General features: G+C 36.0%; 1 protein-coding gene across 5 annotated transcripts in view; it reads left to right on the top strand.

Moving 5' to 3' along the window:
* Nucleotides 1–24,294, top strand: part of RPS6KA5 (ribosomal protein S6 kinase A5) — an 84,914-nt gene extending 60,620 nt beyond the window's left edge. For all 5 annotated transcript variants that reach the window (XM_076345272.1, XM_076345275.1, XM_076345277.1 and 2 more), the window contains 10 exons: nucleotides 3,488–3,638; nucleotides 5,019–5,180; nucleotides 6,352–6,477; nucleotides 7,202–7,335; nucleotides 10,504–10,597; nucleotides 12,611–12,781; nucleotides 16,177–16,368; nucleotides 16,980–17,139; nucleotides 18,117–18,280; nucleotides 19,261–24,294. In XM_076345272.1, the coding sequence (XP_076201387.1) occupies nucleotides 3,488–3,638; nucleotides 5,019–5,180; nucleotides 6,352–6,477; nucleotides 7,202–7,335; nucleotides 10,504–10,597; nucleotides 12,611–12,781; nucleotides 16,177–16,368; nucleotides 16,980–17,139; nucleotides 18,117–18,280; nucleotides 19,261–19,500 (1,594 nt within the window). In that variant the 3' untranslated portion in view covers nucleotides 19,501–24,294. The remainder of the gene's footprint in view (nucleotides 1–3,487; nucleotides 3,639–5,018; nucleotides 5,181–6,351; nucleotides 6,478–7,201; nucleotides 7,336–10,503; nucleotides 10,598–12,610; nucleotides 12,782–16,176; nucleotides 16,369–16,979; nucleotides 17,140–18,116; nucleotides 18,281–19,260) is intronic.
* The last annotated feature ends 1,438 nt before the right edge of the window (nucleotides 24,295–25,732 follow it).

The following is a 25,732-nucleotide window of genomic DNA, read 5'->3' as shown; positions in this document are numbered from 1 at the left end:
TTGCTTTTCACATAGCTAAATACCACTTCATTGTTAATTCTGCCTATAAAAAGAAATAATTTAAAACAGTAATCTTGGCAAAAGGCAGGAATTACTGATGCTGTTGCCACAGAAGTTTTCCATTAGGTAAAATACAGTGTTATACCAAACTATTATTGGCAAAATATGTATGCTAATTGTTTTGACAGATCTAATCTTTATAGCGGATTCCTTCCCCCAAGAATTTAAGGAGTGGTTTCTACCCAAAGAGCAGAATGTCAGGTAATACGAAAAGTTAGTTTATAAACTGTCTCAGCTTCAGCTGGGACTCTCTGCTCAGTTACCACATCAATGGCACAATCAATTGCAGTTCGCAGGCTGACCGAAGACATGCAATATGTCACTGGAAATTTGCAATTAGAAGGATTAGACTTACTAGTGTTGTTACTGTGGAAGTACTTCTTTTGGCTAAGAATTTTCCGGTAACTTTGCAGTGCAGGGTTCTATAAAAGCCTTTCCACTGCTTATATTTGTTTCACTCTCTTTTTCTTATGTGAATGTTTGTATTTGCATCAGAAGCCTGAGACATGGGCAATAATCTTATTGCTAGCACTTATCAGCATCACTATTACAGAGACTGATCTTCTGAGGCTGCACAGAGAAATTGCACTCATTTATTCTCTTTGTTACCCATGTTACCAATCATCCCAGTTCAGCATCTTTTTTCAGATTTTTATCTGACTTGGCCATCTGTAGTCTCTGACATTTTTCAGATGGGAAAATGCTCTAGAATTTCTCTTTTGGATTCTAAGGACATCCCAGATTCACAATCCCATTGCTTTAGAAATCAATTAAAATACTGACTTAGGTTCCCCCCCGCCACCCCCACCCCGCTTCTGAGAGCCCAAAGAGAACTTGTCTCTTTCCAGGATCTTTGTTATACCTTTCTGATTCTCTCATCAGAAAGGTTGATAAATACATTTCCTTGGACTCCTCTAACTGAAGTGATTTTCAAGCTAAGAAGTCATTGTAGATTTTGTTGGCCCTCCTGTAAATCAAGAAATTTTGCTATTAAGATGTTCTGTCTCCTGTCTTACAATAGGAAGGTCTTCTTACTTCCTTACCCACTTCCCCTTTCTGAAACTGGATGACTTCTGAAGAGGCTGAATCTTTACTTCTCCACCAGTCCTACAGTGAAAGAATCCTCTTCTTTAGTGATGTTTAAATTTGGTATTAACATCCCTAATTAAGAAATCATTTGGAAATACTGTGCTTTCTTCTCCTTTTCTGTAAAGTGAAGTGTGTCCAGAAGTTGAAGACAAGGCTTATGGTTGCTGTTACTTCTGCTAGCAGAGTGGCTGTGATTTAGACCCTTATTGGCAGATCATCCTTACCTCATTTAAAGAAACAATCCATCTTAAAACTCAGACTGTATTTTCCTAACTCATTTCAGTGCTACTTAAACCAAGAGATTAGCTTCCTTTGTCTTTTTGTTTGCTTGAAATTGGATACTACGTCAGTAGAAACAACCCCTGGGATATGTGCATATTGAACTTGTTTTTGTCCTTCCACATTGGTGGGACAAGATTATTTAGGAAACAATCTGTTTGCATCTATTTTTGGAGTAATCCAAGAAGTTACGTATTTCAAGATAAAAAATTTCCCATGGGATAGCTGACTCTAAGGATATGTCATGCAGTAACTTTAAACAAAATTTAGAAATGTCCTGCAGTGATCAACTTAAGCGCTTATCAGAGACATATAACAATTGAGATTTTAGTGCTGCCACAACTTCATATAATTTCAGCCTCACAGCCTCTTATAGCTTCAAAATCTTTCAGTCTGTGTTTAGTGGAGGCACTGTAAGACCTTCTGCTATGTATCGTGCTTCTGGAAGTCAGCACAGTGAGAGTATGCATATAGATATATAGACACCAAGTTGAACATGAGCCAGCAATGTGCCCTTGTGGCAAAGGCAGCAAATGGTATCCTGGGCTGCATTAGACAAAGTATCAGCAGGTTGAGGCAGGTGATCCTTCCTTTCTACTCAGCAATGGTGAGGCCACGCCTGGAGTACTGGGTCCAGTTCTGGTCTCCCCAGTACAAGAGAGAAGTGGACATACTGGAGAGAACCCAAGGAAGGGCCACTAAGAAGATTAAGGTACTGAAGCATATGAGGAAAGGCTGGGACTGTTCCACCTGGAGAAGGGAAAGCTCAGGGTGGATCTCATCAGTGTGTACAAATACGTGAAGGGAGAGTACAAAGAAGAGGGAGCCAGGCTCTTTTCAGTGATGCCCAGTGACAGGACCAGAGGTAACAGGTACAAACTGAAACACAGAAGGTTCCCTCTGAACATCAGGAAACACTTTTTTACTGTGGGGGTGACTGAGCACTGGCACAGGCTGCCCACGGAGGTGGTGGAGTCTCCCTCCTTGGAGATATTCAAAAGGCTTCTGGACATGGTCGTGGGCAACTGGCTCTAGGTGACTATGTCTGAGCAGGGGGCTTGGACCAAATGACCTCCAGAGATCCCTTTCAACCTCAACCATTCTGTGATTCTGTATGCTAAAGGGTTTTGTGTGTGTATCTCTTTAAACCTGTTGACGTGTCTTTGGTATGTGTTGTCTGTGTATGCATTCTCAATTTTCCTTCAGAGTCCTTAGCTTCAATATCTACAGTTGGAGTAACTGAAGGAAAACTTGCCTTTCTCTTTATATAAAACTGTGGGAGCTACACATATAAAAGACGAGTATTGAAATGTGATTCTACTTAGGCTTCCAAGATTTTGAACTTCAACTAGCTTTATTTGATGGCTCCTAGTTCTTGTATTGAAAGAGACAGTGAGGTCCTTATCCACTTTCTCTTTACCGTTTGTCATTTTGAGGGGAACACTACGCCCAGTCCCCTTAAGTCCCCTTTTCCACTAAGCTGGATAGTCCTAGCCTTTTTTGTAGCTTTTCATATGAAACACATTCTGTATTTCTGATTAATCTTGTTACTCTTCTCTAAAACTTTTCCAGTTATAGTGCCTCTTTTTGAGAGTAGGGCATGAGCACTGCACGCAATATACAAGGTGCAGGCAAACCTCAAATGGCCCAAGTGTGGGTTTTTTCCTCTTTATTTTCTAATAGTTTTTAACATTGGAGTTGTTTTTGGTTTTTTGACTGCTGTTAGGCATCAAGTTGATGTTTTTGTGGAGCTATCTGTTGTAGCTATGAGATTTCTTTTAAATAGTAAGCTCAGTATGTATGAAATGAGGATTGTTTCTCTTTTGTGGATTAAGTTACATAACTTATCTCCTACAGATGTCATGTTTCATGTCTGCATTTCTTCAAACCTTTCTTTATTAAAAAAAAAAGTTGGTTTCACGTTTGTCATCCTCCTGCCTTTGGGTACAATAGAAGTTTAAGTGAAATGTTAAACGCTGCCATTAGTGTGGTAACTATTTGATATAACACTCCACATGTTAAGTAATTACCAAATAATTGTTATTTTTTTGTTTTATAGGAGAATATTAAAAAGTGAGCCACCTTATCCACAAGAAATGAGTGCACTGTCTAAGGATATAATTCAGCGTCTTTTGATGAAAGACCCCAAGAAGAGGCTAGGTTGTGGTCCCACTGATGCTGATGAAATCAAACAGCATCCCTTTTTCCAGGTAAAACAAACAACAAAACTCCCCAGATACCACTTACCTTTGAAGTGCCTTTGAAATCCAAGTCTAAAGAAATTCTGTTGTTTTGTTAACAGAATAGCTTAGAGGTGTGTTAATTGCATGAACAATTGTGTGGAAGTTAGTAAGAATATCCATGTGGTTATGTATACGGATACTGTGCATACTACAAGAAGGGCATGGTAGATTTTAATATATTCTGTCTGTTTCTAACAGTTACTTGAAGCAGCCAAAAGACACACTACTTAAACCAGAGGGTTTAATGGAAAACACTTAAATTATACGTTGTGTGTTGTTTTTTTAAAAGAAAGTTTGCCACTAACATTATTAGTAAAATTTGAATATTGATAAAATTCACCATTAGTGATAAATGCCTCTTCTGTGTTTTCCTTTGCCTAATTAAATCTTTAGTCTTGTTTAGTAGATTTTAATTCTGTTCAGATTTCAGTCTATTAACATTTGGTTTCAAACAATGACGAAGACTGGATTTGCATACAACATCTGTACTGTTCCATCCATTGCGGTTAAAATTGTTTCTGTGCTTTCTTTGAAAAAACTATGTATTTCCAGTGCTTCTGAAGTTAAATATATTTTTAATTAGTATAAATTTTGGAGTATTTAAAGTTGGTAGTATAAATTAAACCTTTCAAATAAATATTTTCAATGTAATTATCATAACATTCAGCATGGGCAATATCTTGGCTTTTTAACGTCTGAATTTCTTCTCATCCCTTCTGTATTTCCTTCCTCTTATAAGAGAGTCTGACAAAGTAGAGTTAAACTTCCTTTATTCAGTGTTTGTTTTGGAAGATACATTTTTTCCTCATACGCTATTTTCTAATCTTGACTTCATTTCAGTTCCACTCTTTTACAGTAATAGGGCCATTTTCTCATAACTACCATGTCTATGCTTCCTACTTCTAGCCAAGCATTTAAGTAAGAATCCAGAGGCGTTATGCTCTCAGGGCTCTGGAAGCTGGGATTAGTAATTGAGCATAGAAATCAGCAATGAAAAGTTGAAGATACTGCATGCATGCACTATGGCTTACAAAAATAGAAATGTTGTTTCCTCTGAAATAGAGGAAGAAATTTAAGGGCTGTCACGCTAATTTTTTGGCTTATCTCCACTGTTAAATTTTTGTGTTGATTTTTTTTAACTGGATTCTGTCTACTTGCAAATAAGTATGATACTTCTTGCCTTCACCTAAGCAAATTAGTAGGGCATAATTTGAATGCTTTTCATCTGCCTGTGGAAAATAGGAAATGGAGTTAGGACTGTTTGTTTCTGGGCAAGTCTGTCTTTCCAATATCTGCTTCTGTTAAATTTTCATTTGATTCAAACTTATTTTCCTGGTTTTGGTTTAGAATATGAATTGGGATGATTTAGCTGCCAAAAAAGTATCAGCTCCATTTAAACCGGTAATCAGAGATGAGTTGGATGTCAGTAATTTTGCAGAAGAGTTTACAGAAATGGATCCGACATATTCTCCTGCAGCAACCCCTCAGACTTCAGAAAGAATATTTCAGGTATTTTAAGAATTCACATTAATTTAAAAAAAATCATTTATTGAACAGTTCCACGTGTATAACTAGTTTGTTCAGCAATTGCAAAATGAGAAAGGTGGAAATAGTCCTACTGCAAACATAAAATTCCATGTGTCTCCATTCCCAGCTGAATGTCCTACCTGCTGGACTAAAGTCAGTCTGTCCTTTATTGATTCTTCATACCTTATGAGTCTTGTCATCTTGACTCCATCAGCCTGAGCTACCAGCTTCGACAACAGCAATGTAGTTTGCCCATGTCCACATTATGCTCTAGTTGAGGTATTCCTTTGGGAAGTGGGAGCTAACTGCGGAGTTGAATGTAGGCCTTCCACATCCTTTAGGAGTGCTCTAATTGTTAGACTACTATATACAGACCAGTAACAAAGCTTTCCTTACCATCTCCTCTATGCTATTAAAGAATGATCTTTTCTTGGACTGCACAGTCTGGATGTCAAATGTGCAGCCTTGAACTTGGTACCAAAGCTGCAGTGGTGAACAGCAGTTCAGACTGCTTTGTCTCCTCCCCCTCCTTGTGCTTTGTTGGTTTTTTTTATTGGCTGTTTTTAAGCAGCTTAGTGTACAGGAATGTAGCATCGTATTTTGGAAGTTTAGGTTTGTAGTGACTGTAGCAAGCAATTTATGCATGTCATAATACAATCTGATTCATCCTGCAGTGGTAGTCACAGCTGTTCTTGTTACGATACCCAAACTGGGCACGTCATTAATACGAAGTTTATTTTGTTTTACCATTTAAAATGGTTTGCTTACATCACAACATAAAAACTATTTCATGCCTTAACTTAAAGGTGTTCTGGGAAGCTAGCCAGTTTGAAGTATAAGCCGTTATCACTGTTGCAAAACAATTGAAGCTGAGCCAGATTTTTAGCATTATTTACCAGAATTTTTGTATTGTTGTCATCATTTTATCTGTAACTGTGGAGAATCATATAACTAATTCCAGGAAGATACCTGTTCGCATTGAACAGAGTAATATCTATCCATCAATGAGCCAGTTACAGTTTCTGTATTATGTTATGAAAATTCTGATTTCTTTGAAAAATTCTGCTGAAACTTCTGATGTTTTGTATGCGGTATGATAGTTTGTGTGCAACAATTTCAAGCCATGCCCTTTTCTGATGTCTTAATTTCACAGGGATATTCTTTCGTTGCACCTTCTATTTTGTTTAAACGCAATGCAGCTACAGTAGATCCTCTTCAGTTTTATATGGGGGATGAGCGGCCTGGAACTACAACTATTGCCAGAAGTGCTATGATGAAGGTAATAATAATATCAAGAGCTGAATTAATTTGGTTAATTTGGAACTGCATATAACTTTCAAAGCAGCAATCACAAGCTAGGCTACAGATTACAAAGTAGTGATTATTCATTTATCTGTTCTCTGTAATGGCTCCTCAGATGATCCAAGCATATAATTTGCATGTGGCACTGTTAAGAAGTGGTTGAAGTTTAATCTGAAAAATGAGATGATTGTCTAGTTTTCCAGAGGACTGAAGTATAGTAGTAATAGTAATTTGACTCCTGATAGTTCTTATTCAGCCAACCATTGTAGATATTTTTGAAGCTACTTTAGTATATCAGAATTCCTTCTATGATGTATTTGCCCGAAAGTATGTATAGTTGTGTGAAGCCTTATAAGAACACATGCTATTGTGATGTCTTCGAACGAGCACATAGTTTTGTGGATAAATGTATGTACAGCCATCTTTGATCCTGTTTGTCTGAATATTTTGTATCTTAAGTTATTGTAGTAGTAATGATTTATTTAGTGATTGTTTAATGTAACATAAGATTTACTCTTTGATTGTTAGAATAAAGTCTGTGCATATTATTAAATAGAAGTTAAGATTATATTTTATCAGAAAGAGAGCTCTTTTGCAATTTTAAATGTAGATGAAAGATTCTCACGAAACTTTACTCTTTGTCTTTGACTGTGTATACTAAAAGTATTCTGCAGAACTAAATACAGACAGTTTCCTAACAGGACTCTCCATTTTATCATCATTATGAACTGGATCTGAAAGAGAAACCATTGGGAGAAGGAAGTTTTTCCATTTGTCGAAAGTGCTTACACAAGAAAACTAGCCAAGAGTATGCAGTAAAAATAATTAGCAAAAGGTATAAATATTCTATAAGACAATAAAAATATTTTCTTTGCTTACTGTCACCCATGGATTAGAATAATGTTCGCTACATTTTTGGAAGTGGAAAAATAACTTTAAAATAATTTCCTATTTGAAGAGTCTACAGAAACTTATAGTAACCTTATGACCTTTAAAAGATTCTGAGAGTCTTTTGAAACAAAATGTTGTTCTTGTTGGGGAGGACACAAGAAGAAACCTAAAGGGTACTTTTCTGGTTCCTAGTTGTATTCTACCCTAATTCCCCCTAATTTTGCTCCTAACCAGAGTAAGGTATAAGGCCCTCCTATCTTTAGACTTAAGTGAACTGAATGTAGGCTTATGCCAGCTCCCTTTCCTAAGCAGCCCAGGTGATTAGCTAGGACATTGCTTTTAAGAAGGATCTATAGTGTGGGTTGCCTCAGATCTAATTAAGTGTGTGTGTGTAAAATGGAATTAGACTATGGAGTTGTAAGTTGCATCTTGTTTCCTGGATGTTCTGAAGAGAACACCAGAATGGAGGCAGCTGACTTGCTTTGTACGTGGGGACCATCTGGTCCTCTTCCAGAATAGATACCTCTGGCAGTTTCTGCCCAGAGAAAAATGAAGATAAGGGATTCTTTGAGGGGTGGATGGATTTTTAGCTTCGTTTTGCAATGTTCATTAGTAAATATGTCCCTAGCATGTTGTAGAATGCTGGCAGGAAAGGAAAGGGGAAGTATAAATGTTCTATCAGAATGATAGTTCACAGTGATCTCTTCTCCAAGACATTTGGCTGTACCTCTGTTTTTCTAGACTCTAGAAGTAACTGTCCACCAGACTTAAGTGTTTCATCACAGGCTTTTTGGATAGGATAAGTTCAAGAATAAGACACCTAAATATAGGTGTCTGAGTCAGTTTTCTGAGGTCTGCTATGATTAATGGAGGCCTACTCAAAACTGTTAGCGGAGCCTACAGAGACACTCGAATGACCAGGCACTCGTAGTGGGATTCAGTAACTTAAACATAGGCATCTACGTAGTGCCATTTTAGCATCTGTTGGTTCCTCTCTGTTCTCCAATTCCCATCAGTCTTGTGACTACTACCTTTATGTAGATGTCTTCCAGGCTTTCCTATGCTTAGGCCACTGAATCCTACTCTAGGTATGTATTTTACGGTGAACTAGTTCACCCTGTAATATTCACGAACTAGGATTTCACTCATTATAATGAGACCTTAGACAAGTAGTACACAGTAGATACCTACATAGGGTATTTTAAGCTGGCAATTTCTGCCTTGTGTCTACATTCAAAATTTTTTCCTGTGGTGCACGCAGAGCTGTAGATCAGTACTCCCATCTCATCTTAAGCTAATGGATTTTTTTGTTTCTGGATAACAGTGAGCAAACTAGTATTGACTTTTCCCATAGAAATAAACTTTTAGAAATTATGTCCCTAAATGATATTACTCACAGGTTCGTTTGCTCTTTCTCTTTCATCCTTGTGGACCAGGCTAAATGAAGGTAAGAAGTGGTCTGTATACAGAGACTTTTTTTTTTTTTGAGGATTGCAGGCTGTGAGTATGTTTGTGTAGTATTTAGGGGTAGCAATAAACCCACACTCTGAATGGCTGGACACAAACCAGCCCTGAATAAGAAACTGTTAAACTGTAAATAATATTGCTCTGAGGACCACACTATAACTCTTGCTAAAAGGAAAAGTATAATAGGTTTCTAGTAACTTCTTTGCCTCAAAGTCAGACGGTCTTTCACTCCTACCCATCAAAGGTGCCAAAAAAATGAATCCTTCACCTAGGCAAACCTTTTCATGATACGTGAGGTGAAAGCTCAGATCAAGAGTTCCTCTGTGGTGTTGCTTTGTTAGTAGTGCTGGACCTGCCTCCATCCAACAATGAGGTTTATCTGTGTGTCTGAAGGCCAATGAAACATGGGAGTCTTGTAAACTTGCTTGAGTTACTGTTTTAGAGCTTCCCATTTGTTTTTTCACAATATTTTCTGTTTAAAATCTGAGATGGTAACTATTTATAGAGGGAAAATACTCAGAAAAGTCCACGCACAAATTTCAAAGGTTTTTCATGATACTGAACCTTTTTCATCTGTTTCCTAGGTCCACCTTCTCCTGATAGTAGTTTAGGGAGGAAAGACTATCTGAGTCAGTTTTTTTAATTTCTTAAGGACCTGAAGTAATTTTCAGTTTAAACAACATAATCAGCAGTGATGCAGGTGGAACAGCTTAGTTTACTTGTTGATTATATGAAGCCTGCAGAAAAACAGAATTCTCCAGCACAAAATTCTCATCACAGTTCCTAATTAAGAAGAAAAAAAAAAAAGGCAACCAAAACTCAAGAACACGTGTGGTGAGAGAGATTCTATCTGTGTTGTTGTCATAAGGCCATTCTCTTAAGTCAGTACAGGATTAGCCTTTCTTGGAGAGAGTTTTGGCAAAAACTTTCAGGCATTATTTGCCCAAAACAAATCAACATACATATTTAGTGGAAAATAAAATGTTCTGCTCTGTACCCGTTCACATAGTTTTTATAATGTTCACTGTGTTCACTTTTTTGGCTATGGATTTCAGTACTTGAAAGAGAATTTGTGCGATGATTTTTGCTCTGGAGCTAGTATCTTCTTACCTCTTCCATTTCAGATTTTTAAAATGGCCTGTTTAGGGGTTCATTTGTATAACACAGTTCATATCTAGATGATGTTGCTCTTTTTTCTAGTAGGATCTCATAGTTTCCATACAACTTTGGAAGTACTTGCCTCCTATAAGAATGGAAAAGGACTGGGCCAATAATTTCAATCTTGAATATAAAGCTGAACTAACATACTTGTAGGAACAGAGGTGAAGTCAAATTGCCCTGGACTAGAGGAAAGGTTTGTTTTAGATAGAAACTATTCTATAATATCATTTCAGCTTTTGCTGTAGCAAGTTGCAGTTGCATCAGAAACGTTGTTTGATTTGGGTGTGGTTTTTTAATGTCCTAACTTGCAGGGTTACGTGGAGAGTTTTGCTCAGCTTACTTTGAATATGCTTTTAATTGTGTTCAAGCGGTTGTAATATTAAAAAAATCTGGATTGCAAGCAATTAAAAAAAATAGGTGTAACACTTTGAATGTGCAATTTGCTCAGTAAAATTGGTACAAAATGACTGCCCAATTTTTTCAGAATGGAAGCCAACACCCAGAGAGAAATAACAGCTCTGAAACTCTGCGAAGGACACCCGAATGTAGTGAAGTTACATGAAGTTTATCATGACCAGGTATTTTGAAGAAACTATAATCAGCACTTGCCAAACACATTGCTATGTCTTTTTCCAAGACCTTTTAGGAGTTAAGCATACTGTTACTGCGGAGGCAACTTTTTTCCTACGGCTTTTGTCTAGTCAGTATAGAAGATGAAAGAAGTTCTGCATTCAAGGGAACCTGCAGTTACTATAGCAAATCAAAAAGTATTTGGAAGAATTAGAGTCCTGGATTCTGTTTCTGGTTCTGTCCTTGATCTGCTTTGTTAATCATCATACAATATATTCATGGCCCAGTTTCCATATCTATGAAACTGAGGTACCTTCTCTCAGGGTTGTCATGAATCTTCCAAATTATTTCACAAATATTATTTTAAGTCTTGCATATGAAGATTACATATCTAGTGTTTTTTCCTTACATATCAGTAACTTAATGGAGATAACCAATAGCTTGCTAAATTACCAAATGTGAAAGTAGAGCTTCTATTTGAAAATATATTGAGATCAGTTTAGGGTTTATTTAGAGACCTTAGTTGTCTTTTTCCTTAGTGTAATGCAAGTTCCACAGCATATAATAAGCCATAATTTGATCTAATTTGGAGGTTGGCCCTGGTTTGAGCTAGGGGTTTGGACCAAATGTCCTGCAGAGGTCTCTTCCAACCTAAACTAATCTGTTTCTAGTCTATGATTTTGTAACAGAACATGGGCCCTCTTGCCTCCCCACGTATCCCAGTCTATCCCCATTATGCTGTTTATACAAGGTACAGGAGAGTGGAGCACTTCTAAAATGAGCTGAGAGGATGAAAAATCTGTACTGTAAGCTTTAATGATAAGGAAGCCCTTTTTTGCATTTATGTACAGTATGAGTACATGTGTGTAGAAATGACTACAGTCATTTACATTTACATTTTACATTTACATAGTAAAATGACTATACTCAGGAATACCTAAAAAAAAATGTTCTTCAGATTGCTGTGCAACTGAATAGGCTACTCTCAACCAGCCAAATCATTGTCTTTTTAGTTGCTCCTTGTAGCTGCCAGGTGTTACCTTCTAGATTACTCATGCACAATATTCTGAAGACCAGAACTGATCAAAATTTTCTAGTTTTGATACTTGTGTGGTTTGTCTTAAAAAAAGTTCCAATTTTTAACTTGCTCTAATATCTGTTTGATCATTTGAATTTCATTTTTGACCTCTTCCCAGAGCTCTTTATTTGCTTGCAAATATTACTTTTGTTACTGTCATTCAGGGGAAAGAAATGCTAGAAGCCATCACATGCCTACATCCATTGCCTTTTGACAATGCTAACTCACTTTCCTGTCCTGAGAAGTCTACTGTTTGTTTAATGGCAAGACATTTGAATTGCAGTTGATTGTGTGCTAATGTTGTCTTATAATCAAGGAAGTCACTGCTTATTGTCTTGAAAAGAACAACCATCTAAACAACCATTACTTTTTTAATTAAAAAAATACTGTGTAATGTTTGGGAAGATGTCTGTTGTGATTCTAATGATAGAGTAGCTTTGGCTACTACTTTTGTAGGGGATTATCTATAATTTCTTCTGATTTTATCTTTGATTTCACAGTAAAGTTTCAGGGTGTTTTTAAAGGATTTGGTAACATTAAATGCCTAACTCCTTATGCATATTAATAGAAATGTATCCCTACATCACAACAAGCTTAAACAGCAAAAGTCTAGCTTTTTCCAGCTTTATTTGTTAGCCTACAGAAAGGCATTTCGTCTCCCTACACACTTACCGGTTTACCTGGCGGCATTGCATTTTTGTAAATAAACATGGGTGGACATGGGGAAGACATCAACATTCTTCCATCTCAGTGAGCTTGATGGGGGGAAAAATGTCATCTGAGATGCAATTTGGTGCTTCTTATTGGCCTTCCGAATTGCTATGAGCAGCAGTGTTATTTCTTCAAAATTTGAGAAACTGTCGGAATAGCACCTAGCTCCTGAATGAATATTGGTTTGTAATGTTGAATTTCTAACATCCCATATTTTTCTTTATTGTTTCAGCTTCACACATTTCTAGTAATGGAATTGCTGAAGGGAGGAGAATTGCTTGAACGTATTCAGAAAAAGAAACATTTCAGTGAGACTGAAGCCAGTCATATCATGCGCAGGCTTGTGTCAGCGGTGAGCCATATGCATGATGTAGGAGTAGTCCACAGAGATCTGAAACCTGAGGTATAGTGACTTGCTTATGTATGTTTAGACATTGTTATTAAATATCTGGAATGTGACATATTTCTGTTCCTCCAGCTTTTTCTACTTCTATATTTTTAATAAAATGTTCTCACTTTTACTTAGCAAATTCTGTAGATATTTTTCTGTTCATAGGTAAAAGTAACTGTTAGGAAACATTTTTAAATTTGTAAGCAATTTACAGTCTAACTTGTTCAAAAACATTCTTTGCCTATTTGGAGACAGTTTTTATTAGTGGTAAGTATATATTTATTGTATGAAACAGTTCACAAGCAGAGCTAGGTGAACTAGCTATTTGCCTGTACATTTCCACCTTTTGTTTGATCTTAATTCCCTTGGTAGGGCTTCTTTTGGACGTAGCTGTGACACCCTTGTACTGTCCTCTGTCCCAGTTAAACACAAAATGAACCATAAACTAACAGAGCTGACTAATAAAGATAAGAGATTTGAGTTCAGTAAGTTTAGTTTCCCAAAAGAAACAATTATACATATTTTTCAATAATTACTTGTTCTGGTATTGTGCAGCAACATCTTGCCTTCCAGACAATTCAGTTTACTATGGTAAGGTTGACTACCGGCTTTGTTCTGCTTCCTGGAGCCAATATTTGCTCCTTTTTCTTTGCTGACAGTGGGCCTGGATATGTTAGTTTTCTTTAGCCCAAGAATAGTGTAGATTGATGTTAGTTCATCCAGTAAGGATGTTATGTTGTATTAGTGATTACAGCCATCATACCTCAGGAAATAGCTACTCCTTTTGTATCTGGAGTTTAAAATGATCCACCATTCCTACCGATGTTTCATCCTTTTGTAACACACCTTCTGGTATATTACAAACTTACTTCTTTTATAGTAATTCCAATTCAACAGGTAAAGAAGTCTGCTAGGTGTTGGTATGAAACTGTTCTTGAAAATTGGACCAAAATAAGTTGCAAAAAGTCTCTGTACTAAATAAACAATTAAATAAAGAAGGGCTATTGTTGAAATTCTAATGTGTCAGTTGAAAATATGACTCTCGGAAAAAGTTTCTCTGCTGACATCAAGGAAAGAAAACGGCTTTTGAAACAAGTCATTATTAAAAGGACAAAACCCAGAAATCCCTTCTCTTTTTCTATTCTCATCATTTTAGTCCTATTGCCGTCTTGAATATAAAGGCCAGATTCTGTAAAGCAGAGCTTCAGCTGCATGGTAAATTAGGAAGTCTTTAATTCTACATGATGTTCAAGAACAGAAGTCTGGGAAGTCCAAGTAATGAAGGGTTAGCAAACAGCTTGCAGAATGCATTGCCCCCACAAAGTTGGACTTAACCAGCCTGTCTCCTTCCTGCTTGTTGTTTTGAAAGTTACTATTTTAGGTTCAGACATGAACTTAGGATGGGATATGCAGGCTTCCCAATATAGATGTGGTTAGTGCACCTTTCTGTAAAAAGATATATAGGAAATTCTGTTGCTTTTCTAACAATTCCAGTCAGATTTGTTTGATGTTCAACTTAGACTTATCAGTATCACATTAGATGTCAATTTTAAAAAACATGGCTGGTTACATGTCACTAAGGATGAGGCTCTTTTTAACTGCATGGAGTGGAAGACTCTTCTGTTTAAGCAATAGTAATTAGATCACACATATTGCTCTGCAAAATAGAGGAAAAGTACTGCATAGAAAATAGAGAATTCACAGAAATAAAGAATTCATGTAGCATATGTGACCAATTGGAGCCTCTCAGTAGAGAATTGGAGGACTGTTCCTGTGAAGTGATCGTTAATCTATAAACTGGGTTCTAAAGATATTAGAAAAAACATACCAAGGCAGAGATAATGTTGTTTTTCTATATATCCTTAAAATATATGTGGAATATAGCTTTAAGTGTGGGTTTTTATGAAACACGCTTTATTTACCTAATCAACAAAGTAGTCTGAACCCAACTGAGGACGTATGGACTGTACCTTTTTTCTGTTACATAGCCAATTTCATTTGTTTTAAGAAAGGAGGTCTTTTTAAACTAATGTTACTGCAGTACTTTATTTACTTGTTGGCTATATAACATCACCATAGAAAAAAGATGATTGTATTAATCACCTATTCTCATTATACATTATATTAATATTTTTGCTGAAATTAGGCTTCCTTCAGATCCATTTTGCACAACATTTTCATATGGAAAACTGACTTTTCTGATTGTGCATTAAGCTATAACAGCAGTACAGAATGCAAAAATACTGTTTTGTAGCAGCTATTCTCTTCTATCTATAATGAATGCTCTCAGGTTCTCCTCATTGATCTGCTTGCGGTCTAGCAGTCTTTTTTCCATTCTTAATGAGTTTGAAATTCATTACTTTGAGTCATTCACCTTTTGTATTACAAAATTACATAGGGCTATAGGATTTCTAATATTGAGACTTTTTCTAGCATTGCATAGATTAAACATCAAAGGCAACAGCAAAAATTTTGCGCTCTCTTCTCTCAGAAGTTCCAGGGGGGAGTAGAAATAATTTATAATTCATCTTGTATCTTTCTTGACAAATATAAATACTCAGGGAAAAGAAGAACAGATTATCTTAAATCTTCTGAACTGATAACAACTTGTCTGTCTTCAAGTCCGAGATGCCACATTCCAGTTTGTAAAGCTGGAATTCTCAGGGACTACTCTATCAAAATTTCTTTACCTTGGTGAAAGGAGTAGGCCATTGGTTTGAGATTGGACTGCAATGTGACCTTCAGTGCTTGAATGCCGTTGGTCCCAGGTCTCTTCCAGAAAGCATACCTATACTGACTTTGAGCTCCATGCCAGGCAGCAGTCAGTACAACTACTGAGCTATTGGTGCACTTCCTAGTCCACCATCCTTTGCTTTCAAATTATTCTTTTGCATTACTGTGCTCATGGCAATATGGCTTCAGTGTGTTACCACTTGAGGACCAAAGACTATTCAGTCAGAAGACAAGACATGCAACAAGAGTTCCACACACAAGGAAGCTGTCATTCGCAACATGCCAGAAGGAAACGGAAGCTTAAGAAAATTTACTTTTGTTTGAGGAAGAAGGCAGTTCTCCGTTTATGTTGATGTCTTTGCTTTTTTTTTGTCATTGTTCCCTGAATTATTTTCCCCGCTGTTCTCTGCTAAATATCCATTTTTCACTAATAATCTCAGACAGAACTATCCTAACTTGCAGATATACAGGAGGCAGATAAACGCATCACATTTTCTTATATCCCAAAGTACTGTTATTTTTACTTTTCCATTTTTTTCCCAGTGTCTCCCAGTTCCCCTTTTCTCTAGGTAATGGGAAGTTTTCTGTAGTAATAAATGTAAGAAAAATAACTATTAAGTATTCTAACCAATTTTCTAACTAGTGCTGGTATTGATTTTGTCTTTGCTTTTCAGAATTTATTGTTTACAGATGAAACTGATAATTCAGAAATAAAAATAATTGATTTTGGCTTTGCTCGTTTAAAACCACCTGATAATCAGCCTCTTAAGACTCCATGCTTTACTCTTCATTATGCTGCCCCAGAGCTCTTGAATCATAATGGCTATGATGAATCTTGTGATCTATGGAGTTTGGGGGTCATTTTGGTGAGTGATAGAGGTTTTTAATTGTAACTTTATTGTATGTATTTACTTTTTGTTAAAATGCAAAAGACTCGGCACAGTTTCAGACTTGAATTGCGTAGATGCTGAATTCAAGTGAGGTGAAAATACTGCTGCACAAATAATAGGTTCCGAAGACACATGTTTTCCAGGGGTGGAGATTTTTTTTTCCCTAAGCAGTAAATTAAATTCAACATTTCTGGGAATGGAAAAAATACTTGATGCAGTCTGGTTCTTAAAAAGAGGTGTTCTTGTTAGGAAATTCTACAGGCATCCATATAATCTTCCTACAGTTTCAATTCAGAGAAGGAATCGGCCTGCATTCTGATTTACAGAAAATGAATTTCAATAGATATAAACTGGGTAGACATACCATTTTGTTTTGTGTATAGTTTCCTGAAACATATGAATGTGTTTTCTCACAAGGACTCCAGAGAAAGTCTTGCATATGTTAAATTTTCTACAGCCTTGAAGTTACGCTAGTCAAAGTTTTATTGTATAGCACTGGTGATGGAAACAACAGCACTCCATATTTAGTAATAGGGTTGTCAATAAATATATTGTGTTTGTTAATACTGCTTTTGTTCTCATGACAGTATACAATGCTATCAGGACAGGTACCATTTCAGTCTCAAGACAAAAGTTTAACATGTACCAGTGCATTGGAAATTATGAAGAAAATTAAAAAGGGAGAATTTTCCTTTGAAGGAGAAGCTTGGAAAAATGTTTCTGCAGAAGCTAAAGAGTTAATTCAAGGTATGTATTCACAAATATTTCATATACCTTATATTTTTATCTCAAAAGATAAAATTTTGAGAACTACACAATATCTGGATGCTGTGATCGGCATCAGAGTGCCTAACCTGACAGAGTAGTATCCACAGCTTGAGCTATGTGCTGACCCCCTAATGCAAGTTATGGGTAAAGGTGGACACATCAGAATGGCTTTACAAATTAGTTGTATGCCTAGCAGAGAGCTTTCTAATGTAGTGAGATGCTGATAGAAGGTTATCAGGGTTAGAAGTAACTGAAGAGCTTCAGAAAAAGTGAAGTCACTCTTTAAAAACCTATTTAAAAGCAGTTTTTCTTTTATGTTATTTTTACTTTTGTAAAAACACCAGGTTATGAGATAAATGTTTTAAAAGCTGAGCTTTTGCAGAAAATTAATGTATTACTATCACTTTTTCCTCAGACTGTTTTTGAATGCGTGTACCAAGACTACTGTATTTCTTAACTGCTTCATTCACATTTGCCATGCTTTGATTCCCCTTAAGCTTTTGAGCATCTAATTGTGTTTTCAGCATGAGAGAGACACCAGTCTTAGTAGAATTAAGATGGAGTTCTGAATTTCTGTAGAAGCAGGCTTGTAAGGAATTTTTCTGCCAAAAATGTAGGCATCTCCAGATTCAGACTTCAGGGGATCACTCAGAGAATCTGAGGCTTACTCTCTTGAACTTCATCCTAGACAGGTTTTAAGTGAAGAAATCATTTGGTAGTTCTGAGTTTGTGTGAGAAGAGATGAGAGTTATCAAACAGTTAAATAGTAATTTCTTGCATTTGATGATTCTTCTGGAGAGGATGATAGTATAACATTGTGAGTCTTATCTAGGATAAATATTGTCATTACTTATTTATCAAAGCAATGCGTGAGATTTTCTTAAAAAAAATTGCATTTTTTATTAAAAGAAGATAAACAGCTCACAATTTAAGATAATGTAATATATTTCTATTAGGACTTCTAACAGTGGATCCAAACAAAAGAATAAAAATGTCCAGCCTGAGATACAACGAATGGCTTCAGGATGGCAGCCAGCTGTCATCCAACCCTCTAATGACTCCTGATAACTTAGGCTCTTCAGGAGCTGCGGTGCATACATATGTCAAGGCCACTTTTCATGTAAGTTCTAAGAAATCTTATGTTGTGCTAAATTTTGTAATGTGTTAATCTAGATTTTTGTATGTTTTCTCTTAATTAAAAATACGTATTTGTCCTTATAATTCAGTGATTGCTTATAGCTGCAATTTTTTCCTCCATACCTAACATCTATGATTGGGTACAGTGAAAACATGAATGATGAGGCAAGAATAAATTTCTTGAAGACATTTCTACTAATGGGGTTTGGGGGACTGAGAGACAGCTATTCATGAAATAGCTAGTATAAATATTCTGTTTCTTAGAGAAATCTATTAAAAGGTCTTCAAACTTTTATAAAAAAAGAGAAGAAACTTTCTGTGTAACTTAAGTAACTGACTTTTTGTCCTTATGGTACAAAATCAAGGTAAAATTTCTGGAACATATCTAATTCATGTCTTTCATATCATGGATATCGTTTTTTAATGGACTTGCTTGTCTACCATTGTATATTTACTAAAAATGTTTGAACTGCAACTGTATTATACAAATATAGTGTTGATTCTTATGATTCCTTCTACAGAGAATAAACTGAAATTGAGCAGATTAATGCTGAAATACTTCTAGACACTTACTACCAAGAAGAGAAAAAGAAAGGAATTGTTACTTGGAGAGGTCCTGATAATGCAGCATAATTTGGGCTGAAAGAAAAACTGTAATTTAACTAAGTGTAGTTTCTGAAAATGTAGTCTTAAATAGGTTTAAGGCTTAATAAAAAATACTTCTAAATTAAAAAGAACAAGGGGGGGAAGATGCCAATTAATGTTATGTATTGGCTCTTAAATATGTGTAAAGGCTAGTAAAGTTATTGTTACAGCTACAATAAGAAGTAGTAGGGATCTGTCAAGAGATTACAGTTTATCTTATGACTTACCATAACATTATGAACATTCATAATAAGCTGCGAGCCATAAAATGTCTTAAACCTCTTGAAAAGCTTAGAATTACCTTTTATTTTTAAACAGGCCTTTAACAAGTACAAAAGGGAAGGATTTTGTCTCCAGAATGTTGACAAGGCACCTCTTGCAAAGAGAAGGAAAATGAAAAAAACAAGTACAAGCACAGAGACACGTAGCAGCTCCAGTGAAAGTTCACATTCTTCTTCCTCTCATTCTCATGGTAAAACTACACCTACAAAGACACTGCAGCCAACAAACCCTACAGACAGCAATAACCCAGAAACCATCTTCCAGTTCTCTGACTGAAAAGCAGAGAATATCCTGTCTTGAAGATTTAGGTGGTTATAAACTTGGTAGTACCTATATTGTCTTCTCCCACCCTTCCCTCCCTGTGGCTTACAGGCTACAGGAATATGTCTGTCGCTTTAAAAATGTATTTCAATCATACCTTTTTAGCTTTGTATTTCAATACATTTCTTTTTAGCATTAAGTTTGATATCACTGGATATGGTATAATACTATTATACAACCAACATTGTATGCTCTTAGGGCTAAATTACTAGTGTGCAGTCAAGCTCAAGGTAAGGAGCTATGCTGCTCGTGGTACAGCTTGGAGGAAGACTGTTTCTCAGTGTCAGAACCTTCCTCCCAGTTTCTTTGAACAGTGGGGGAGAAAGGAAAGCTCTGTAACACATATAGAACTCTTGGATCTTCTGCTTTTACCCAGCTCTGTGAAGAATGTCATAGAATTTGATTCTTCACGCATGTAAGGAATCATTGGTACAATGCACCAAAGCAGTATAGTACTTCAAGGCCTTTTAAATTTGTGGATACGTTCTATCCCATTTATTTAAATTTTAAGAGCAAAATGAAGTGTTATGGAACTCTTATGTTTTAAAAAGTAACTCCATGTATCTTGTTCTAAACAACTGGGAATACAAGTCTTAGATTTTTTTTTTTAATTTATTTATTTTTTTTTTAAAACCTAGGGTAAAAGATGTCTGATAAGGTGAGGTGTCTAGTACTGTGATACAATAATTTTTATTTCTACTTTTTGAAGTTACTAACTTTTAAAATGTTTTACAGATTCTAAAATGTAATGCTATAAGAGAAAAATTTCATACTGAATGCTTTGGAAAATGGTCACGTTAAAATATCTATTTCAAGAATTAATTATAATTTATATTTTCTTTTTATATTTACACAATAACTTTAAAATACTAAGATTTTCTTAAAGATGCAGAAACTCCAGTTTCAACATTTGTTATTATAGGGTCCATACAAAATGTATACCAAGTTATTTTAATTTTGCATTGTGCAAATATGGCAGTTTAATAGTGACTGTAAAATATTAGAATATATGTTTTCTTTTTTGCACTTTATAACGTCAAAAGGAGATGTTTTATAATAAAGTGCACTCAGATCTCTCTTCCTACAAGGTGCTGAGCACTGTTTTACTGGGTTGAATGACCTGAAATCCACCTTATTTGGTGGTTGTGATCATTGTGAAGGAGAATTCTGTACTTTGCAGGAGTGAATCCCTGTATATTACCCACTGTTTTCATTCCTTACTTTCAACTGCAAAGCTCTTTCTATCTTGCTTTTACATTGTATATAACAAATACTAGACCTGGGCACCTTGTGTAGTGTAGATGTTAACAACTTATGCACTGGGAATACTAAAGGGAAATTATATTGAACACTGTGCTTCACAACTTGTTCACTGTGGTGTTCTACAGTGAAGTATTTCCTACTGTGATAGTATAGTATGTACATAACTGTTTGGAATCATAAATGTGACTTACAGAAACATCAGCATAAACTTTTAAATCAGCGTATTTTATAAATTTATGGAGAGCTCTTTTATTGCTCATATTCTCAATGACTAGGGGTAACTTAAGTGCTAAAGATGACTCCAGTTTTGCAAATGCTTACATGTGTAAGTTTCCACTGAAGTCAGAGAGACTCCTTGTGTAAAGTTAATCATATGCCTAAATTTGTGATGGAAGACTAATTGACTAGGGGATTTTGTTAACAGCTTGCTCTATCTTAAAGTAACCTTTATCCAAACCCTATGCAAAAAAGGTTATAGGAATTGTTTATATCAGTGGTTTTATTTATAGAATTATATCAGATATCAGTATTGACAAATACAATACATCCATGTTTACAGGGATTGTGTGTATCAAAACAAGGCTTTGAAGCCCAACATGTTTGTTCTGTGTTTCTTTACTATTAATAATGGCATTCTGAGGTTTTGGAATTGCTCATGTGAAATAGTTTACTACTTTCTTGATGTGAATGTCAACAGTAATTGCAGCATTAATTTCAGGTTGATGTGAATATTGAGATTTGCACTGTTTATGTAGAAGTAGTATATTTAAAGATCAGTATATGTGCTAATAACACAACCAATTTTAAGTGGCCAATGTTAAAATATTGAAAAATAATTGTCAATGTAATATATTCAGGTTTGCTTTCTGAATGCTCTCTTTGGAAGTAATCTCAATAGTGAACATGGCTCATTTGTAACAGAATACTTTTCCTCTCCCCAATAAACTTGCTGTAAATACAACAAACAATCCACCATTAATACTTGTTACACAGACAGTACAAGTAAATTGAGGGCTTGGAGAACAGGTTGCTTGTAAAGTTTGCACTTTGAGGAGTTCTTGGGATTTGTTGTCTTCAGGGTGAGGACAAAAAAGCAGGTTTTGGTTTGATTTCATTTAAGTGTAAGAAACGTTTGGATACCAGGTGGATTTGGAATATTGTGAACCAGTTGAAATAACTTCTTAAAGTTAGGAACACAGTACAGTTGTTTCCCTGTTGGGAAATTTAAACTGTTGCTTGACAAACTGATGAAACAAGAAAAAAGAATGCTTGCACAAGGTACTAAATGCTAGAGATAATGGCTGTATTGTCAGAGGTTTTTTCACACAGGTTTTGAGAGACTGTTGTGAGACTAAAATCATTAGAATACATGACTTGTATCAAAGACAACTTTTACAGATGAATATTTCTGTGTCCTCTTTGTGCTCTAACAGTAGTTATTAAATAAAATTTTAAAAACAGGGTAGTACTTTTTGGCAGGGGTAAGTACATTTAGGTGTCGCCTTGCATTTGCTTTGAACCAGTTAACCTGGGGTAGCTGAAATGTTTATCATCTCTGACTTCCTGCTGCCTCCAGGTAACAGCTCTTGAGGAGGTATGTTTGACGCTAAGCTGTCTGAATTTTTAGATTAGCATCTTTACATAAACAACTGCTGATCTCCATTTACACTGATAAAACTGAGTTGCAAACTAGGCAGCTCAAGAGGTTCACTTCTTGTTCAGATGTCCCTGCAGGAGACTAGTTACTCTTGGCAGAACGATCTTGTCTCACCTTAATCTGTTGCCCAACCTGGCACTCTAGGTCATATAAAGACTGTGGGCCAAATTTTTCATACTCATACCACTATTTCAAATCTGAAGTGTACGAGCCAATCTTCATTAGTACTATAAATACTTTATATTGCCGTGGTAAAGAGGTGTTAGACTGTAAATTATGTTTATACTCAGATTATGTTTCCTTCACAGTGCTCCTATGCGTCAAGCAACTTTAATGTCTAGTAATGATATCTTTCTACTGTCAGAAATATAATGCGGTCAGCAATATTGTGGGCAGATTTGTTTGAAAAATCAAATTTCTTATCAGTAAAGATTTAAGTAACTAGTGTGGTTATTAATCTAATCTTTAACGTACTCGATATACTGTAAAGCATTTCTTTGTAATACTTTTAGAAACACAAATATTAGTAATTAAGAGGTAATTCTGCTAAAGGATTTAGAGGAGTACAAAGGAAGTAATGTGACTTACTGTTCCTCCGGCTTAGTGAAATGTCTACACTTTTACGTAAGGAAAAGCAGCTGAAATATTTATTGTTTCTTAATAGAAGGGTCAGTGCATTTGGCATATGTATTGTTTACTGCTATGAAAAAAACTTTATTGAAATGCTTTATTAAACAGTTTGGGAGGGTAACAAAAATACAGTGTTGCATCAGAATGGATTGAGGCTTCAAGTTGGCATTGCTGATGTACATATTTTTTCAGCCCTTTACCATGGCTACTTTTCTGAACAAGGTAACGGTACCTGCACAGCCATGTTCCCTAGCGCTCATCCAGGAACAGAATAATTCTTGGCAGAAAATAGTCACAGAATGATGATGTATGTTTATTGGTTGTGATGAAGTGTTGCACAAGTGTCTTACATTTTTAATATGTGCATGTATTATGTGCATGTATGTCGATACATGCTGTACTGCACGTCTAGGCCTCAATTTAAAATAATATGCTTTGTTTAAGAGAACCTGTACTTAAAAATGAGTTCTCGACTCTCACAGATTCAGAGGACCAGACAAGGGGGCTACCACAGAAGAGGAAGGTTATGGGAAGTCAGAGATGAGAGGCTTCTGGGAAGATGTTTTCAGGGGTAAATTTCTCCCCTCGCTATCTCCATGTGCGTGTAATATTCACTGACACTGAATTGCAAGCTTTCTTGCCAGTCACCCAGCATCAACACATTTCCTAACTCTGCAGGTCTGTGAGTATGTGTGTGTATCTACACACATATGTGTATCTTTATACGACATTTTGGTCTTCAGTTGGAATTTTTTGTTATTTCTCAAGTATCGTTCCAGGTATTTTTACCAAGTTGGTGGTCTTCATTCTTTTCCCCCATATATGATAGTCTTTCTCAGCACCAATTTTTACATTGTGACACATGACCTTGCCTTCCTTCAGTCGAGATAGTTGACTGAATATTCTGGATTGAGAGAACAGGAAATAACATGGCTGTTTCTGCTGTAAAGAGATAAAAGTGCTTTGATCTTTGTCTGCCTGTGAGAAACACTTCTCAGTTTGCTCCTTTGACCCACAGGGCACTGGATTCTATAAAAAATAAGAAATGCAGAGCTGTTGGCTAGCTCTCACCTGCCATCCTGCATTTTTATATATCACTCGTTCAGTGGATTCTGGATGTTCAGAACACCTATGTAGAAAAGAAAACTGAGGATGATTCCTGTAGTCTGTACTAAGTAAATAAAGTGATGCTTTGAATTACATAGACCAGCTGGAGCAGTCTTGTTTGTTGTGCCCGGAAGCAGCAAGAGCGGAGAAATGTAAGACACCTGCAATAATGTAAATTTGAAGAAAACCCGTGTGTTTTGACAGCCTTTGTGTTCTGCACGATGGAAAGGGAAGTCCACAACTGCCTGGGAATCAGTGGTAAGTGTTTAGGTAGATGAGATAGTACGGGCTGGTCTGACAGCTTACTGTCACCCACAGGGCCATTCCTGAGCCTTTCTTCTGGCCACATGCTCTACCTTTCGTTGGTTCTGGTGTTTGTATCATCTCAGCCAGCAGAGACAGGGGGAAATAAAAGTGTTCTATTAACTTAGTTAAGGCATTTTGGTTAACACTGGATTAATTGATTTCATAGTTAATCCAAAGTAAAAGTAGTACAGAAGCATCACAAAATGTAACATGCTATAATGCTATGATTTTTGAAAACTAGTATTTTATTCAGAGGTAGAAAGGAATCCATACTATTCACGCATAAAATCACTTTTTAAAATTGGCAGCCAATCTGGCTGTATTCACAAAATTCATGCAGAATTCCTTTGAAATGCTAATAATAAAGCAGAGAAAACTAGAACTCTTCTTTAATTGCTCAGGAACTGCTCAGCCTATCACAGATGAAACTGGAAACTGATTGCAAATTTGCTGCATTTTTCTTAATACAAAGATAATTCTACTTTGTCAACAAATCAAGCTTCAAATCTTAAAATTGGCATCTCATTTATGTTCATCTGATTTTCCTTTGTGTTTTTGGGGTTTTTTTTAAATATGTAATTGTCTTAGTATGATTGTGACCAAAGGTTTATTTTCATAAATAAGAGAAAATCTAAGGAATTAGGGTAAGGCCTTGTGAATAACAAAAAGAAGTCTGCTGGGAAAGGTAATCACTATCTTTAGCTAGTTTAGTTCAAAATACATATTACTGATATTTGCTGATATAACTACATCTACCCAAGTACATTTTACATCAGTTATGGGTGTGATTGTGTGACGCATTCAGCTATGCTAAAAAAGCTTTCAAGTGTAAACTAGTCTTTGGAATTACAGCAAAGTGAGAAGAAAGGGGGGGAGTTGTATTTAAAGATGATGATGCAAAGAGGGGACAATGTTCAAGGTTTGTCTCCAAGTTACGTTGACAGAGGTGACTAGACGATAGTATCCTATTGTCTGAAGGAGCTTACTCATTAATAACAGTATGTACCCTTTTTTCCCTTTAAAATCAATATACAGTGGAGAAGAGAAACTAAATTAATTCACAAAAGCAGCAAGTACGTCAAAGCTTTTCTCAGTTGTCTCCTTAATGAGTTCTCATCCTTTAAATATATAGCTCAGCTGTACATAATACTTACTCTGTTGAAGCTATGCCTACTTGAGGGAACAGGATCCCACTGTCTGGTGATGCGTTCACTGTACAGTGAT

The sequence above is a fragment of the Aptenodytes patagonicus genome, chromosome 7 (genome assembly GCF_965638725.1).
Source record: "Aptenodytes patagonicus chromosome 7, bAptPat1.pri.cur, whole genome shotgun sequence".
Taxonomy (NCBI): Eukaryota; Metazoa; Chordata; class Aves; order Sphenisciformes; family Spheniscidae; genus Aptenodytes; species Aptenodytes patagonicus.
Note: the sequence above shows the minus strand (reverse complement) of the source record. Positions and strands in the feature narration are given on the sequence as shown.